The following is a 17,992-nucleotide window of genomic DNA, read 5'->3' as shown; positions in this document are numbered from 1 at the left end:
GACTAATCCTTGAATATAGTCGTGCACAGATTTTATGCATATATTAAAGTCCTAGTTTCTTGTGTTAAAAAACAATTTCTGTCCAAGACATGCTAGATTTGTCCTTCGGCCTCTGTATACCAAGAAAAGTATTCTGATTTAAAAAATAAGTATTAACCATTATATTTGTTGACTTCATATTCTTGGTTTTGAAGGTATTAGATTTCATCTCATTTTTTAAGGAAAGCAATGAGTAGGTTTTGTTTTCTATTGTTTCATTTCAGTATGTATGAGCGTATGGACAGCTATTTTGAAGAGAACAAGAGACAGTATGGTAGCCATTGTTCATTTTCCTATTTTCTAGTTTTGAAAGCCAGTAATGCTTTCATTCTTTTGTTTTGAATGGTTTTATACTATTTTTGTCTTGTTTGAATTCATTGTATGTGAAGGTATGGACAACTATTCTGAAGAACACAGGAAACATTATGGTAACCACTGTTGATTTCCTTTGGTCTTGTTTTGAAATCCTGTGTTGATTGCATTGTTTTGTTCTGATCTGCTTTGTTCTGTTTTGTTTTGTTTTATTCTCTTTAAAATAAAAGAAAACCACTAAAAAGGAGGGTTCTATTCTTGAGTATGTTGATTGAAAATGTCGTAGTTTATATCTTCAGAGGAATCTTTCCGGGTTTTCCCTTCACTTTCTGTTTTTGTCTTTTGTTACAGTAGTTAAATAGCCATCATTTCCTATGAATAAGCAACCTTTTTTTTTAATAGAGGGAAAACACAAAACAAAAAATAATAAAAGAAACAAATAAACAACAATAACGAAAACCCCAAGACAACAATATAGGCTTTCAACCTAGCTTTTTAAAAGGCTTTGTCCACTTGTTCCATTTAAGACACTTCCTTAATCTCCCCCTCACCCCATCTGCCTCAGCAGGAAGCATCCCGGAGGCATCTTCATCTTCAAGGCTGATGCTGCATTCGGGTGCAGCTGCACATTATCTCTATCTAGTCAGTGACCCTCACAAATACTGGCCCTAAGAATAGTGGCCTAAGAAACACTGGATGTAATGAATGATGATTACTCCTTGAAATATTCAAGTCCCAAGGGGCTGGGGATTTAGCTCAGTGGCATAAGCGCCTGCCTTGCAAGCAGGCAGTCATGAGTTCGATCCCAGGTACCGATAAAAAGGAAAAAGACAAAAAAAAAAAAAAAAATTCAAGTCCATGAGGTAGGTTAGTTAATATAAATGGCTTGCTTAGTAGTACTAGTCACAGCAGAAAATTGATTCTGTGTTCCAAATAAAATCTCTCTGTGCTTTAATGAGATGATTTCAGAACTAACTGCACATTTGCCATTAAGTACGCTGAGGATTTAAGTATATAGTCATCATTTCTATTCTGTACTTTAGGAATGTAGATAATGATTTATTTCTTCGTAATTTTACAGGAAATTATCAGTTCCTTGTCTAACATAGTAAATGACAAATACGGAAGGAAAGTCTTGTTGTATTTACTGAGTCCCAGGGATCCTGCACATATAGTCCGAGAAATCATTGAAGTTCTGCAGAAAGGAGATGGAAATGCACACAGGTAAAAGCCTCTGATTGTTCATTAATTTTTTTTCTTGTTGTCATTCATTCATTCCATTAGCACCTAGTTCTAGAAATTCACTCACATATGCACACTCTACCTTGACATCTCTACAACTTCTCAAAAGATGAATTCTACTTTTTAGATCTTCAGTTTTGACAAACTTTAAAGTCATTACATTGAAAAGGAAATACGGGTGTCATGTACATAGATGGCATTCAGGTATAGGGCTTCCCAGTATAGTACCATGTATTTGAGCACCATGGAAAGTGGAGAGTTTCTAAAGAAGTCTAAATGTGTATCAGCTTATGAGATGACTTGATTGACCTTAGATTGGTTTGGTTTGGTTTTTGGGTATGTCACTGTTATTATTATTATTTTGTATTGCATAAGCCAAGCTTTATTGAATGGTTGTTCTGTGTCAGGCATTACTCAAGATTCAGGTTGCAAATATGACAAACAACACCCTCAAGTCAGCTACTACCTATGTGCTTAGCAGAATGAGAGACAGTTAAACAAGTGTGACATAAAGTTGCAGTAGCATGTGAGAAGCTCCCAGAGGTTTTGTGATACTACTATGATCCTATTTCCTTTGCTCTTTATTTTCCCTTACTACCGCATTCAATGTTTACCCACAGTAAGAAAGATACAGAGATCCGCCGTCGTGAGCTCTTAGAAGCTATTTCTCCAGCATTGTTAAAGCATCTACAAGGAAATGCCCAGGAGATGGTGCTGGATAAGTCTGCATGTGTGCTGGTGCCTGCCATTCTGGGCTCTGCCACTGGAGACGTTCAGCCTGCCATGGATGCCATCGCCAGCCTCGCGGCAGCAGAATTACACCCTAGTGGCAAGGATGGAGAGGTGGGTGCTGCTGAGAAACAGGCAGGAAGGCTCCAGCCAATGAGAGTGTCATTGCAGGAAATTTTAACAGTAACTACCTCAGCTTACCTCACGTCAGCAGTACCTTTTAACATGGCATTCAAAATGTTGCCCATTGTGTTCTTTGTCTTTTTCAAAAATGTGCAGTTATTCAATGTTATCTTGAGTAAAGACAGGCTCACGCTGTGGCTTTTTTTCAATGATTGCCTCCATAACACCTTTCCACAATGTTCCATATTCTTTAGTTTTTGTTTTGGATTTGCTGTGGATGCTTCTTTCATTCTTGATTGCTGACCCCTTTCTCGATTTCCCTGTGTTATGTCTATAGAAAGCTCTACTCACCTAACCTCCCCAGAATCCTCCCATCAAGCCTTCCCCAAATTCTCTTCACACAAATTCTTGCTCATTCTAATCTCTCCTGCCTCTGTTACGTGAGCCCAGTATTTTGCATTGCATTTTAAAGTCACCGATGCATGTACTTGTATGTTCACAGCAGTGGCCAGCACTGCCCTGCCGAGCATTTAAAGGACACAGTATTTAAATACTTACACAAATAATTATTTGTTAGTATTGAAATGAGAGCTGTGAAAGACAACTACAGGCTCGGCTGGATGGTATCAGAGCAGTGAAGTTGAGACCTGAAAGATTAAATGAAGAATGATAGAAAATTCCAGGCTGAGAGGGCAGCATGGATGGAGAAGGTAGGAGTGGAGCATGTTTGAGAAGAAAGGCATGAGGTGGGAATCAGCACACAAAGGAAAAAGGAGGCAGAGGCAGATCGCACGGGATGTGTGTCCCACACCGGCTCGTAGGCCCTCACAGCTCCCAGTAAACGAACTTGAGATCCTGCTGGTGTCAGCAGCAGCCACCTCTGCTTCATTTAGTTTCACAAAAGCCTCTGCGTCAGTCTCACAGTCGCCTTCAGTATGACCCCTAGTGTATAATTCAAGGGTCTGAAATAAGTTATTCAAGTTCCATGCCTTTCACACACTAATCAGAAGTGTAACCTGCACTGACTGAATGCCTAAAAAATACGCATCCCCAGAATGGCAAGCTCGCTATTCTAAGAGCATGGGATCCATTGAGGAGACATGTGCAAACCAGGTGTTACAGTGCAAGGTAATACTTGACTTTTGGTCCTGGCAGGACTTTAAACTCACGCTATGGAGAGGGTTGAGTGCAAAATGCTTTGGCAGCAATTGATAGACTGCCTCACGGTAGCATTTTATTGATGAATAAGAAGAAAAGCAGAGATGTGCTGTGACAGATTCCACTGTCTTTGCCCTCCTACCATCTCTATAACTTTAATTGTTACGGTCGCAAGACACTTTTCACGACCTCAGCCCTTGTCTTTTACTCGGAGTCCCAGCAAGAGCAGCAGAGCTTCTCCTGGGACTAGGAAAAAGACCTCCAGGCACCTTATTTGATATTTTATTGGCTATAACTAAGTCATATCTGCTTCTGGACCAATCTCTGGCAGAAATAAATCAATGACAAGGGCTACTTGAGATCAGTCAGGGTGAATCCTCTGAAAAGGGGAAAAGAATGTTTAGAGAAGGTGGTGAAGGGAGCAGCTGTCACAGGGAGGAAATTTGAGGAGGGCAAGGTGCTGTTTCCCAGCGTGTGTTATGTTATTCATCCTGAATTGCTGTAACCAGTTGGGCACTTGAAAATGTTTCCTACCAACACATATTTGGTTCTGAATAAAAGTGTCATCAGGTAGCAATTGTTTGGGGAGCTTCTGAGGTACAGGGTTGGGAAAGAAGTAGGCTGTGGGTCTCACCCTGCTAGAGCCCAGCATGAAGTGGGAAAGGTGAATGCACAGTGCAAATTTTTTCTGTCAGGGGGTTGTGCCCATTGTCTCTCATCTTTGGTAAGGGGAGACCCTCCCAGGGATGATGGGAATAGGTGGTGTGGCCCTAGAAAAGGAACAGGATTGAGTTACACAACACTTTCTTGGCCGGCTCATCAATAATTTGGTAGGATCATTTAAAAATTCAGCATTAAATTTTAATGTTTCTGCTGTAGCATTGTGCTGCAAAAGTTTATTTTCCCCGGAACTACATGTTACCATGGGAAACAGGACCAGCAGGATCTGAGATGAGTATGGTGGCGCCAATCAACAGGAAACCTGAATCGTCGTCTGAGCTTCCTTGCTGGAGCCATGTCCTCTTGTGTAGCCCTGTTCATTTCAGCCTGGGCAGTAGTGCAGGGCTCTGACCCTTCTAGATAGGATGGGCATTTAAAGTGTTTACAGCGTGGTGGAGTTTGGAACACAGCTGGGTCTTTCGTCTGCATGTAGTGATGCAGATTAAATTTTGGTTCAAGGCAGGGTTGTGAACAGTGTTTGGAATTGACGTGTGCTTGGTCCCTTGTAGCTTCATGTTGCGGAACATCCTGCAGGACATCTAGTTTTGAAGTGGCTGATAGAGCAAGACAAAAAGATGAAAGAAAATGGAAGAGAAGGTAAGCCACGCGTTTTGACATTTTCTTGTGTCCAAAGTGGAATCTTTGTAATTCTTAACATCTCTGGCCGTTTAAGTTCACATAAAGCCTGTCAGGTGTTGAGAAGTAGAACTTGGGTCCCAAGTCGTTTTTCTCTTTCCCACCCTGTCTCACTCCTCTCTTTTCTGCTCCTTCAGACTTAGCCAAAATAGGTGAGTGCCCTGTCAGCCTATTCTGTTCCTTGAGGATGGTACAGCATTACCCTTAGTTGAAAGGCATGATTTTTATCTCTACCTTTGAGGAAGGAATAAGCAAAAGAAAATTACTGTCATTTTGGGGGAATTTTGGATGGTTTATTTGGCATTGAAACACGTGTGACTGAAGAGCAAGCCAGTCCTTGGCACTTTCTGACTTTTTGAAAGCCTTACAGTTCCTCTGTAAGAACTCGGCTCTAAAGAGTAGGGCAGCCTCTTTTTTCTAACTAGAAAGTTGCACACTATTTCCTTCTTTGTCCTGTCTTTTTCTTCCTGAATTCAAACTCCATCTGGTGTATAAACCACTAAGCAAAGTTCCCCCACTGAGTTAGCATGGCTTGAACTTCCTGTTACTATGTTGGAAAAGAATGACAGCCTAGGGATTTATGTCAAGGCAGGCTGCAAGTTCAGTGGCCAGTGAGGCACTCAGTATGGGAATAGAGCTGTCATTTCTCACTTTACCTTTAAGAATAGGGACTTAGGGCTAGTTTCTACCACGAAAAAATTGTTTTTTAGAAGATGCTTGTAATATTGAAAGAAAAAGTACTGTATGATCTTTTTTTTCATTGAGGTAGCTGATGCAAAGTTGCATTAATGCCAGAGAAGTTGTTAAAGTCCAAGGAATTGTCAAGTGATTTTTCTCTCTCAATGAAAGTGTACACAGAGTCCTAAAATATGCATGTTTGGGCCTGTGTGTGTGTGTGTCTTTTTCACCTCACACTAAAGGAGTTTGTCTGACAGTTTTGATTATCTGTTGCTTTGTAAGAAGCCACCTCAAAACGTAGTAGTTTCCAAAACAGGTTCAGTGTTCGGTGTAGCTTGCCTCTGCTGTGCCCCTCTGGAGATGCCTAGTACACATACATGTAGTTTGGGAGACACTGTGATCACGCTTGGCAAACACAAGTTGCCTTACTAGCTAACTTGACTCCCATTAGCCAGGGGCCGTGATGGGCTGAATAGCTATGGGCTCTTGGCTTTGAAGAGCTCTTACATTTGGCTGTCTTTGAAAGAATTCTACAGGCTACCGAACCCAGATCACTGCTTTCAGGATAGGTTATTCCTTCCTCCTCCTGCTGTAAGTCCTAGCCATTAGAATTTCTTCTTTGTCCAAGAATACACTACACTAGACAGCACAGTGGGTGATTTTTACCAAGACCTTGGGAATCAAAAATACTAAATAAGATGAGTTGTTTTTTTGATGTGTGGATATGTAAGCATTGTAGGGAGAGATTGCAAAATAAAAACTCAAATACTTGTTCTGAAGTCACTGTGTTTACGGCACTTTCTGGGTAAGCATTCCTCAATGAGGGAAAACTTGGTTTAAGCCAAAGTGCTGCTGTCAAACATTTACTTCTTCAGTAACTTTCAAGTAAAGGTTAAATCACTAGGTACTGCAGAGAATCATAAATGTGACCAAATAAGCACTCTTTAAGAATTAGTTTTTCTTGAGTAATTTCTAGTAAACATAGCTTAGAGTTTGGTTAGAATTGTAAGAAATGTCTGTACTAGCATAATATAAACCTCAACTGGAATTTTCATTGTTAAGGGAGATTGAATAAGAAGTCTTATTATCAGCTTTTTTTAATTATTAAAATAAACTTGCAAGCTTATAGTGCTATAAAAGAGGATTGGGAGTTCGGTGTGAAAGGTTTCCTGAGTTCCAGTATATTTTTACAGGTTGTTTTGCAAAAACCCTTGTAGACCATGTTGGTATGAAGAACCTGAAGTCCTGGACTAGTATAAATCGGGGTGCCATCATTCTTTCCAGGTATGTTCACTGTGTATCTTTTTGTGCATGGGAACTGTCATGCAAAACACACTTCTTTATCTTTATTCCTGAGTTCTAGTATTTGTTCTCAGTAGCCTAGTAGCCTGATACTTTTGTCTTCACAGTGTAGACAAATACACCAAAGAAATAGCACATAATAGCTTTTTCAGTTTGTCCTTATGATTTCTTTTAAACTGCCATCTGTTGGATGTCAAAGATCACAAAATTGTGTCATTTGCAAGATATTGTATAGTGATTTCACTATTTATGGTTTTGACTAAAACATAATTATCTTTTTTTGTGGTCTTTGTTACACTGGGCCCACGTCCAACTCAAAGACATTGTGTCACTGAGCACGTGCGCGCGCGCGTGCGTGCATGTGTATGTGTGTGTATGTGTATGTGTGTGTGTATGCGCGCACGCGTGTGTTTCAAGCAGGGTTGCCTGCTAGTTGCCCAGGCTTGGCTTGAACTTGTGATCTTCTTACCTCTGCCTTTGTAAGTGTGAGGGTTATAAGTGTGTACTGCACAGGTCGTGTCCCGCTGAAAACTGTGACAGTGTAACTCATGCCTTAAAGTTTTACATGCCGTTTCTTTTGTTGTGGACTCCAAAAGGATTATGCTATCATCTGTTACAGTAATTTATATGCTAGTTGTTTATTTCTAACTTAAAAATGAGAAAAAATTGATGAAGTGCAAAGTGAGGTCCATCTTGTGTATTATTCTCTGAGCTTAGTTACACTGAGTTTGTAGTTTACAGGTCATTGAAATTTCTGTACGTTTTATGTCCAGATGAAGCCCTTCTGTTAAGAGCAGAGTTGTGTGTTGATTTGAAGCAGTCACTGTTGACTGCTGTGTTACCAAAGGTACCACTCCCAGCTTAAATTTCTCACAATATTTTACTTGAATATTCTGTTTCTTCAGTGTATAATTTTGCCTAGTACATAAATGCTCACAAACAATGCACAGTAATGTTCATGTCTTCCAGTAAGTCGGTATCTCCAAGCATTTTGGTGTTTGATCAGATCACAGATCATTTTGTTCATTTCTCACTAAAATTAGTTCATTTTCCAGTTGACGTTGAGCAGTCAGAATTTATTAACTGAAACATGAATTTTTTTGTTAGAAATTTTTTTACCAGGTATTTAAAATGTTAAAACCTACTGACACATTCTTTCTTTACACTCAGTTAACTAGAAATTTCAGTCATGCCATGAAATTAATTTATACAGCTGCTCATCAATCTTGGGTAGGTGTCAAAAATAAGAACGGTATTATGGGTTATGTAAGAGACGTATAAAATACTTGAGGTTCTAAATGGAAATTGAACACAGTATAACTTAACAGTACAGTAATCATTTTGTTTGGTTTCTGAATATTTTGATGAGTTTGACTTAGTTGGTAAAGTTTCCTGCTTATTTATATTTTACTTTAAAAACTCATGTTTTTTTTTTGGAATTTTTTGATGTGTGTTTTGCTGAGTCTTTTTATTGTAACTGTACCTTTTTGGTCGAAAGACAAAAGCTGCCTTGCATGCTTGCTAAGAAATAACTCAGGGAAGCAGAATTCTCTTGCATCTAACAACACTGGTACTAGACAGTCTGCTAGGTTCCAGTCCCACCTTATTTTGTAGTCTTGAGAAAATTAGTGATTTTTTTGTGGGGGTGTGTGTTTCTTTGTTGTAATGTAAAGTTAATAAAGACCATAAAGTTGTGAAAATTGCATAAAAATGCCTTTCATTACATCTGATATGATAAATGTTAACTTGTATTGGTGTTAGGAATTACATAACTGTATTTAGCCAAGGTGTATAAAATAAAAACAGCCACAGATCTCTTTGAGGGAAACTTCGCTTTTTGACTTTCTCAGCTTTGCAGGTGGCAGCAGGTTGTACTGTTGCTTGGTCCCCTGCAGCAGTGGAATGTCACCAGGTGTCAATGGATGTGCTCTTTGTGGACATGATGGAAGTTACTAGGACTGAGGACTTTTGAAAGTCCAAAGACATTTCCTTCTAGAGTGATTCAGAGATCAACATTTACATGTGGTCCTGAAGAAGTGGGGAGAGACAGGAAAGTCAGGCCTGGTGCTGTGTTGTCAGGTGACCATGACCAAATACCTTTGGTCTTCCCAGCCTCCAGACTTCTGTACATTTTGGTGTTGCGGTGTCCAACAAGGTTTTACCAAGCAGAGGCTGGGATTTTTTGGTTTAATGTCAATCTCTGACTTTAAATACAAGATCTTTGTGCTTGTGAAATGAACACTGTGGGGCCTCGGAGTGTAGCTCAGTGATCTTAACATGTATGAAACCCTGGGTTCAGTTTCTGTACCAAAAACAACAACTCCTTGAGGGAGAAGATGAGTCCTGTTTTTAATTCCAGTCTACAAATCAGGAAACTGAGTCCATGAGAATTTAAATAGTATCTTTTTGGTTGTATAACCATTTAGTAAGAGAGATCAGTTTCAAAGCCAGTCAGTGAAACTTGAAGATAAAATTCATCCTGTCTTCATTAAGTGCTGTAGCTGTGGTTTAGAAGGACTTACTGATGGTTATCATTCATGCTCCACAGTTGGCCTCTTGGTTTGCACGTTCACTTGGGTTGAGTCAGCTTTGCGCTCAGGTTTCTAATCTAAACAAGATAGAACAGATAAAGAGTATAGGTAGAATAATTTTAATGCAGGATATAATTAAGTCCTAAGATAAAGTCAGTCAAGTCTGCTTGAGTGACTCCCCCTGCAAGATTATAAACTTTTTTAATGTGGTCATAGAATATAGAATGGTGGCCCTCCTTACTTACCTGGTGAATTAAAAAAAGAAAATACATACTGTATATAGTTACAGGACTTGACTCAAAATTAGTGAATTTTTTTATGCTGCAGGTATAAAAGTATTTGTAGATTACCTGGGGCTTTGTATTAAATTTAAGTTTCATTAATTTTTTTTCTTTTCTTCCTCAGCCTTCTACAGAGTACAGACCAAGAAGTTGCAAATACAGTTAGAGCTGGACTGAAAAGCCTGATTCCCACGTTGGAAAAAAACAAAAACACCAGCAAAGGAATAGAAATTCTACTTGAAAAACTGACTGCATAGGTGGAAACGGTTAAAAACAGAATGGAATCATTTTTCCCATTCGCTGTCTGGTTTTCCCACTGCAGAAAAGAAGGGTGAAGGTCCACCTCACTGGTAATTTGGAGGCCGCTATACTTATGTTTCTTTTCATAAGAATCTGTTTATATAAAATTACATAAAATGGTGGTTTTTATTTTTTTTAAAGCCCAGCTATCTCCTTTATTGCTATGAATAACATCAAAGTGTGAGGCAATAGTGTGGATGGTTAGCGTGGTGGAACTCAGTGTTGGATGATTTGATTACATGTAAAGATCCTTCAGTGAATAGTCAGAGAAGGCTTCCTGGGGCAGGTGGGTTATGTCCTGCTAAAGGAAGGCAGGATATGGAGAGGAAGAGCCAAGGAGAGCCCTAGGTGGGAGCAGTAAGTGGAAATTAATGGTTTTTAACTGAACTTCAGGAAGCCTTGAGGGATAGCTTGCATTTCTAGCTGTTGCATGGATTGAGTTCCATGCCAAGCTGTTTCTGAAACCCACCAAAGTAATTGTACACATCGTGGGAAATGTGCTAGGTGAATTAGAGGATCCCAGTGGGTAGCACTGTTAAGGTCAGGATCACTGGGAACAGGTCTTGTCTCTGGATTTGGGGGTTGCAAGTAAATGGCTCCTTATGATGAGACACTTTTCCTAAAGTACACAAGGCTTTATGGAGGGCCACGGGTAATTCAGTGGTAAAACATACTTAGCTAGCGTATGTGAGGATCTGGGTTCGATTTCTAGCACTACAACAACAAAGCAAAGCCCGAGTAAACTGGTTACTGTGCAGGAGTTACTTTGGGATGTTAGAAGGGTTAGTAGGTCAAGTGGGCTCCTATATCCATGCTCTTTGGTTAAGAGCCTCTGAGTGTTCTGATGACCTCCCACTGAGCTCTGTCACTGCAGTTACACCCACTAGAGAACTGGCTGTGCCTTTCCTGTCCAGATTATGGGGTCCCCAGGATTACTGCCAATGTAAAACTCCTGGGACTTTACCACCCTCTCCCCTGCCAGGGTGTATTGACCCTTCCCCAAAGAGCAGAAGACCTGGTATGACTTGTAATTTTTGGTGTGAATTCTTATCCTGACTGTCACCCATGTGGGTCGCAGGGTGGGGTGGGATGGCTGGGGGAATGGGGATGGGGTAAAGAGGTGAAAGATATTTTCATAAAGTTGACAAGAGCAGCCACTTCCTTGCTCCCCGCTTCATCCCTTGTCTCACCCTCTTCAGTAGCCTTTCACTTATTCCCAGCTCTGATGAATTTCTAAATATACTATTTTTATAGTGTATATTTTGAATCTGTTGGTTTTGGGTATTTTCTTGATGTTGTATTCTGAAAGTACAGATTAAAAGCTTTACTGCCACTGCTTCCCTCCCCTCTCTTCCCTGTAGAACATTTTTGATGAGTCAAAGGGTTCATGATACTAGACCTAAGCGTTCAGTCAAGAAGTGAATGGTTGCATTTTCTCCAGGAGTCAGTAATTGTCTTAGTATTTTTATTTAGTTTTCTACATCCTGTCATTAATTTCACCAGATTTGCTTGAACTCTTCTCTTACAGACGCCATTGGCACCTTCAGCCTGATAAGCCTCCCATGTTACTCTGTCCGGAGAGTCTTCTGTCCTTACTAATGTAATATCTTAACTAGTGCAATTCACTTTTTCTCAGCCACTTCTCTCAAGTGGGCCATAAGTTTGATGAAATTACTCACCCAGCCATACATCTACTTACCTTGAATGCCCTGGGCAAAAGAGTACTGTTGTGAGCTAATCCTAAGGGTCCATGTTTTAAGTGATGGATAGGTTTAAGAAAGAGCCAGCCAGTAAACCATGGAAGAGAGGTGATGTTTCTGGGAAGCTTTTGAGGCCCTAGACTCCCATGAAGAGTGTCTCCTCAGCTTGCTAGCTTGTGTTTGCAAGAGCAGGATGGCTGGAGCTGTTGTACCATCTTGCAGCTGAGAGAAGGTAGTAAATGTGGAAGGTTGGTGAGCAAGAGTGGAAAGAATCTAGAACTTTGATACAAGCCACTGCAGTAAGCCACCTGCAGCTCCTCCAAATGTGAGAAAATCAACCCCTAGTTTAGTTTAGGTCATTGTTGGATTGGATCTTCAGAAACTTGGAGCCAAAGCATACCAAATTATCTCAATATAATTTATATGCTACCCAGCTCTATGAGACAGCACTTTGAAGTCAAGTAGCACTTACTTTTGTTGGGAGCTTTTGAAGCCTTAAATTGACCCTGGATTTTGAATTTGGGGACCTTGATGTTTTTCAGCTCTATATATTCTGCATATTAGTCCTTTGTCTGAAGAATTGTTGGCTAAAATTCTTTCCCATTCTGTGGGTTTTCTTTTTACTTTGTTGGTGATTTCTTTTGAAGTGCAAAAACTTTTTAGTAATACGAGATCCCAGTTGTTGATTCTTTCAAGTATTTCCCGTGTGGTTTGCGTTTTATTCACAACTTCTCTCTCTACCACTATACTATGTCTTTAAGGTTTTTACCTACTTTGTCTTCCAGTAGATGTAGTGTTTTTCTTTTAATATTTAGATCCTTGATCCATTTTGACTTTATTTTAGTGTATGGTGAGAGGCATGGGTCTATTTTCAGGCTTTGGCATGTGGGATGCCAATTTTTCCAACACCATTTATTAAAGAGGCTATCCTCATGTTTGGCCCCTTTGTCAAATATAAGGTAGACTCCCTCCAAAAATGGGCATCTGAGATGAACACAAGGTTCTCAGATGAAGATATACAAATGGCAAATAATATATGAAGAAATCTTCACCATCACTGTCATTCGAGAATGTAAATTAAAACAGCATTGAGATTTTATCTCACCCCAGAAAGAATGGCTGCCATCAAGAAAACAACTGATAACAAATGTTGGCGAAGATGTGGGAAAAAGGAACTGTTCTCCACTGTTGGTGGGAGTGTAGACTGGTGCAACCACTATGGAAATCAGTATGGAGATTTCTCAAAAAGCTAGGATTAGAAGTTCCATTCAATCCAACTATTCCCCTCCTAGGTATTTTCCCAGAAAAATTGAACAGGTCATGCCACAGAGATATATGTACACCCATGTTCATAGCAGCACAATTTGTGATAACTAAATCTTGGAAACAACCAAAATGCCCATCAACTGCAGAGTAGATGAGAAAAATGTATTTTTATACAATGGAATACTACTCAGGTATAAAAAGGATAATCTTGAGGCCTTTATAGGTAAATGGAGGCAACTTGAAAATATCCTCATTAGCAAAATAAACAAGACTCACATGAGTAAATACCAGATTGTCTCTCTAGTGTAAGAAACAATAAAAACTGACAGAAAAATGGGATCCAGAAAGTATAATAGATACTGTGAAAGCAAAAGGAAAGTGCTCTAAAGAGTATAACAGTATGTATAGTGTGTAGATAGATGACAATATTATTGAATCTCTGTTGGAACACTGAACAGAAGGATTTGTACTATCAATGTTTGAGTGTCTAGCCACTATGCTTTGATTTTGTGCCGTTGGCAACTATTTTTTTAAGACAATAATGAGAAATGTAACAAATAGTGAATCTTCAATGATAATTTTTTTTAATTTGGTATTCTACACTTCTGTTTTTCTATTTTCTTTAATATTGTCTGTATTTGAAAAAAGTGAACAATACGAAATATAACAACCATTGTTAAATTTCTTTCATTCTCTTTTGAATACCTGTATTGCTATTGTTTTGAATCTGCTGTTGTTGTTTATGCCTTTTGTTTTTTGTTTTTGTCTGATTTTTGTTTTTTAAATTAAAAAAAAATAATTGATCCTAGGGCATGAACTAGACGTGGCCCTACCAGAAAACAAAAACACCTGGTTCAGCCACTTGAGGAAGTTGCTACAGCCCAGAAAAACACCAAGCTCCTAGACAATCCAAGCAGTGCGTTGCTAGACAGAGGGGCTGAAATTGACATCATCTTTCCCAGTTTAATAATAAACACCGCTGCATTGGTTGAACAGTACCTTTCCTTCCATCAGAAGGATAAGGACTCCACCTGACCCTAGCTTTGTCTCTTCTTTTTTCTCATCATCTACGGTCCTTAACCCCAAGAACCTCAGAAACTGCATTGGGTTGTGGCACACTTTCTTCTGAAAACACCAATCTTTGCTTTCTGGATGTCATAAAGAACTCCTAGACCTTGATTATCATTCTAGGTCTTTCTTTTGTCATCAGTCATTTGAGGGTTTTTTAACTCAATTCAGAGAGAAATCATGAACTGGCAAACCACAGCTCTGTTCATCATCATTGATACCAGTCAACACAGGTTGCTGTCCCTTGGGTTCTAGCACTCTTCGAGTTAACAGTTCCTAGTATGTATAGCTCTTTCTGTGTCCACACCACTCGGGATAAAAATTTATAGTAGATTCATTAGGACTTTCCAAGTTCACCAACACCCAAGAAGTAAAGCTTAAGAAGATACACAAGAAGACTGGAGAGGTTTTGTTTGAACAGAACCTGTCCTGCTGCCTGGGGGTGAGTATACCTGAGAGAGACCCTAAATCAGTGATGATGAACCTTTTAGAGACCAGGTGCCAAACTGCAACTCAAAACCCACTTACTACAAAGTACCACACTGCATTTAAATACTGAATTAAATACCGAAGTTTTCATTTAGAAAAAAATGTTCTAAAAGAGAAACATTAACACATGGCCTGTAGGTTACCTAAATCAGCCCTAGAAAAAGAGTGCTACTTACATAGAATGCCTGTGATTAGTCCAAATTCAGACCTGCGAGTATCTAAATTTGAACTGCTGATTGGTCCAAACTGGTCTAAATGTAAGTCTGCTATCTGCACCTGTCGATTGGTGCAAACTCAATTCTGCTTAGTTCAAATTAAAGCAAAGCAGATGTCCAGACCAGGTGTGGGATGTCCAGAACAGCTGTATCTGTCATGGCGGTGGACTATAGGAGGCTGCAGGTGTTTCATATCTGTCTTGTCTCTTAAGAAATTGCAGGGCCAAAACTAGGAAATCTGCATAAGAGGTTAGTTCTGTTAATCACAGTTTATTGGAGCTTGTGAGGGTTGGGATGTTAATAATGGGCCTCAGCTCTGCCATGTTAGGGGTGGTTTCCCTACTGCTGCTTTAAAGAGACCACAGCAGCTAGAGCTGAAAAGGAGGACACTGCTGCCAACAGTCTGGCTGCACCTCAGTACCCCAGAGAGAGGCCATAAGGAAACCTGAAGTGTGGGAGAGCACTCGGAAAGAAGAACCAAAGGGTGCCAATGGAAATTGGGGACAGGGTGTGACAGCTGTAGACAAACCAGAAACCATGCCCAACTAGGCATTATGGGAAGAGTCCGTCTTCTCTTTCCATCGTGTCTTTTATAGAAAGCCTGTTTCGCTGATCCTATAGTTTTACCACCCTGTTAGCATGGGTCACAACTTTAGGTATATTTCCTATGAAAAAAGCATATGGTAAAATTTTAAAGTTGTTGCAAATCTTAATGTTTATTCTACTCTTTCAGATCCAGATAGGTCCCTACTTCAGCTGGAATTCTGGTTTAATTTTGCCTTAGAGTTTGAAAGCATTGGTTGGTACTGTCTTAAGTGTGCAAAGCTGCAGGGAAATTGCAGTGCCATCACTGTTCTCTGCGTGTGGATGTTGGGCAGGGATACAGTTACTTTTTAAAATTCGCAGCCTTCTCATTTCAGGATCGTGTGCATTGTGACATGTGATGTATGTGTCCTTTCCGTTCTTCGTGCTGGACACTTGGCAAACCATTTGAATCCAAAAAGGCAAGCCCTTTCTATGTTAGGAGGTGTTTATGTACTGTTTGTCTTATATTTCACACTCTTCCTCCCTTGCTTTGTCTTTGTGGAATTCCTGTTACTGTATTCAGGTCTGAAACACTAGTTAGAATCTCTGAATTTTATTATTATTATTATTATTATCTTACTATTTTTCATTTCTTTGGCTTTTTGTTTCACTTTCTGAGTAAGGTACTTTCTCTGTCAGACCTCTGGTGAAATGTCTTTAATGTGTTTCTTCTTTCTTAGATGCAGTATTTCATGTCAGGGAATGTTCTATTTTATTGGGGGGTATTACGTTTTATTGGGGATGTTGTATTTTATTGAGGATGTTAGATTTTATTGGGGATTCTGTTTTGTGGTTGCTCTGTTTTGCTTTGCCTCTTTTCTGTTGTCTGTGCTTTGTGTGTTTTGGTCTTGGTGTTAGAGGCTTGCCTGGAGACATCTTTGACTTGCCTCATATGTTGCAGATGTTTGAAAATGATGAGAAAGATGGAGACTTGTTCTCCACTATTCTTTGTACTGTATGATGAGTAGGTATGGATCCTGCTGTTTCACTGGGGTCCTCCAGATGTCAGTGTCTGTAGGCTCTTTCTCTGGAGCCATTTGGTGCCCTCTGGAGAGCAATCCTCCTGCACCCAGCATTCCAGCTGCTCAGCACTCTGTGCAAGTTTTAATGAACCATCTTGCTTTCAGTGCAGTTCCTGTCCCTCATGCTGCCAAACTTGGGTCTCCCAGTCTTGAGCAGTTGAACCAGTAAATGTACCTCAACCTCCTGCCCCAGGCTCAGCTCAGTCTTCCACAGACATGGCTCCTCTCATCAGGATTTCCTGATACATTTTGTTGGGGACTGCTGTGGTCCTCTGTATGCAGGGGACATTTAGCTCTCTACTCCTTATTCTTTCAGGTGTTTATTGCTGCTCTCACCCATGGATGGCTTCTGCTTTCTGTCTTGTTTGCCTTGTTGCTAATGAATTTATGCCATTTTTGTCCTTTAGCCCTGTACTATTCCTGGAAGGGATAGAGAAAAATGTAACAATGCACCATTTTTTTTTTTTTTAAACAAAGGACCATTTTTAAGTGGCAGTCTACAAATGGCTTTATACAAAATAAAACAACAGACCTGGTTTAGTGGAGGCCATATTTTCTGTGGAAGAGCTTACTGGATTTTAACATGTCCTTAACTTGAAAAGTTAGCTTACTGCAATTTATAATTTGTAGCAACTCCATACTTTTTCCAGGGATTGGTATTGCCTAAAAGGAAGGAGAACCCAGTTTCCTATTGCATGGCATAATAAACCCTATTTTCTTATTACCTGATATAATGAGCATTTCCATAACAGACTAAACACCTTAGACAATGTGGCTTCCTACATGACTGAACTCAAAGATTGCTCTTTTACGTAGGTGATAGAATTTCTATTTGTATTTTCAGTAAAATTTTACAGTTAAATTTTAATTATCACGGATTGATCTCTTTTAAAATGAGTCATAAATATGAAAAGATTTCCTCATGCCAGCCATTATTATATGGAGCCAGTTAGAGTATCTCTAGGTCAAAACTAATGAACTAAACAAATAAAGCCATTATCATTTAAACTTTTTTCACCTCTGATATTGCTGATCCTAAGGAAACAAGCATATAATAATCTCCGTCTTTGCTAAATTTGAAATGCTACCAAGTACCCCAAATTCTTCCAAGATGAATTTTAAGATTTTCAAAACAATAACCTCACCTAAGAAATGCAGTGTGCTGTTTGAATTGCAGCATCTCTCTTATGAATAGTAACTGAGTAGCTGCTCTCTGCTCAGCAGAGTGTGCAGACAGATACTGTTCGCTGTGTACAGTACAGTCTGTGCCAAAAATAGTGCCTTGCAATATGCTGATACCTCCACACCCATCCTTGGAATAAAATGAAGTTGGAGTCTTTCATAAAAATGAAATGGCTTCATGCATTTATAAAAAGATTTTATCCAGTTTGTAAGCATGGACTTATGCCCACTGCTCAATGGAAGTAGACAAATAGAGCTGCAAAAAAACATGGGAATGAGAAATTCTGGCCCATGCTCTCTTGTTTTTAGGGAGCTAATTATATCTTGAAAGGAAATGATTAGCTCTTAGTAGTGCCTGATATGTGATGACGGCCTGAGTGGAAGGGGATAGAAGCCTGGGGTCATGAGAATCAT

General features: G+C 39.6%; 1 protein-coding gene across 1 annotated transcript in view; it reads left to right on the top strand.

Moving 5' to 3' along the window:
- Window positions 1-11,384, top strand: part of Pum3 (pumilio RNA binding family member 3) — a 35,299-nt gene extending 23,915 nt beyond the window's left edge. Inside the window, exons 14-18 of the mRNA XM_003472193.5 lie at window positions 1,433-1,575; window positions 2,214-2,436; window positions 4,833-4,920; window positions 6,831-6,921; window positions 9,876-11,384. Of these exons, the coding sequence (XP_003472241.1) occupies window positions 1,433-1,575; window positions 2,214-2,436; window positions 4,833-4,920; window positions 6,831-6,921; window positions 9,876-10,008 (678 nt within the window). The 3' untranslated portion in view covers window positions 10,009-11,384. The remainder of the gene's footprint in view (window positions 1-1,432; window positions 1,576-2,213; window positions 2,437-4,832; window positions 4,921-6,830; window positions 6,922-9,875) is intronic.
- Window positions 11,385-17,992: the final 6,608 nt, after the last annotated feature.

Source organism: Cavia porcellus, unplaced genomic scaffold (assembly GCF_034190915.1).
Source record: "Cavia porcellus strain 051 isolate PalLab524CR breed Dunkin Hartley unplaced genomic scaffold, mCavPor4.1 scaffold_1, whole genome shotgun sequence".
In the NCBI taxonomy this organism is placed as follows: Eukaryota; Metazoa; Chordata; class Mammalia; order Rodentia; family Caviidae; genus Cavia; species Cavia porcellus.
Note: the sequence above shows the minus strand (reverse complement) of the source record. Positions and strands in the feature narration are given on the sequence as shown.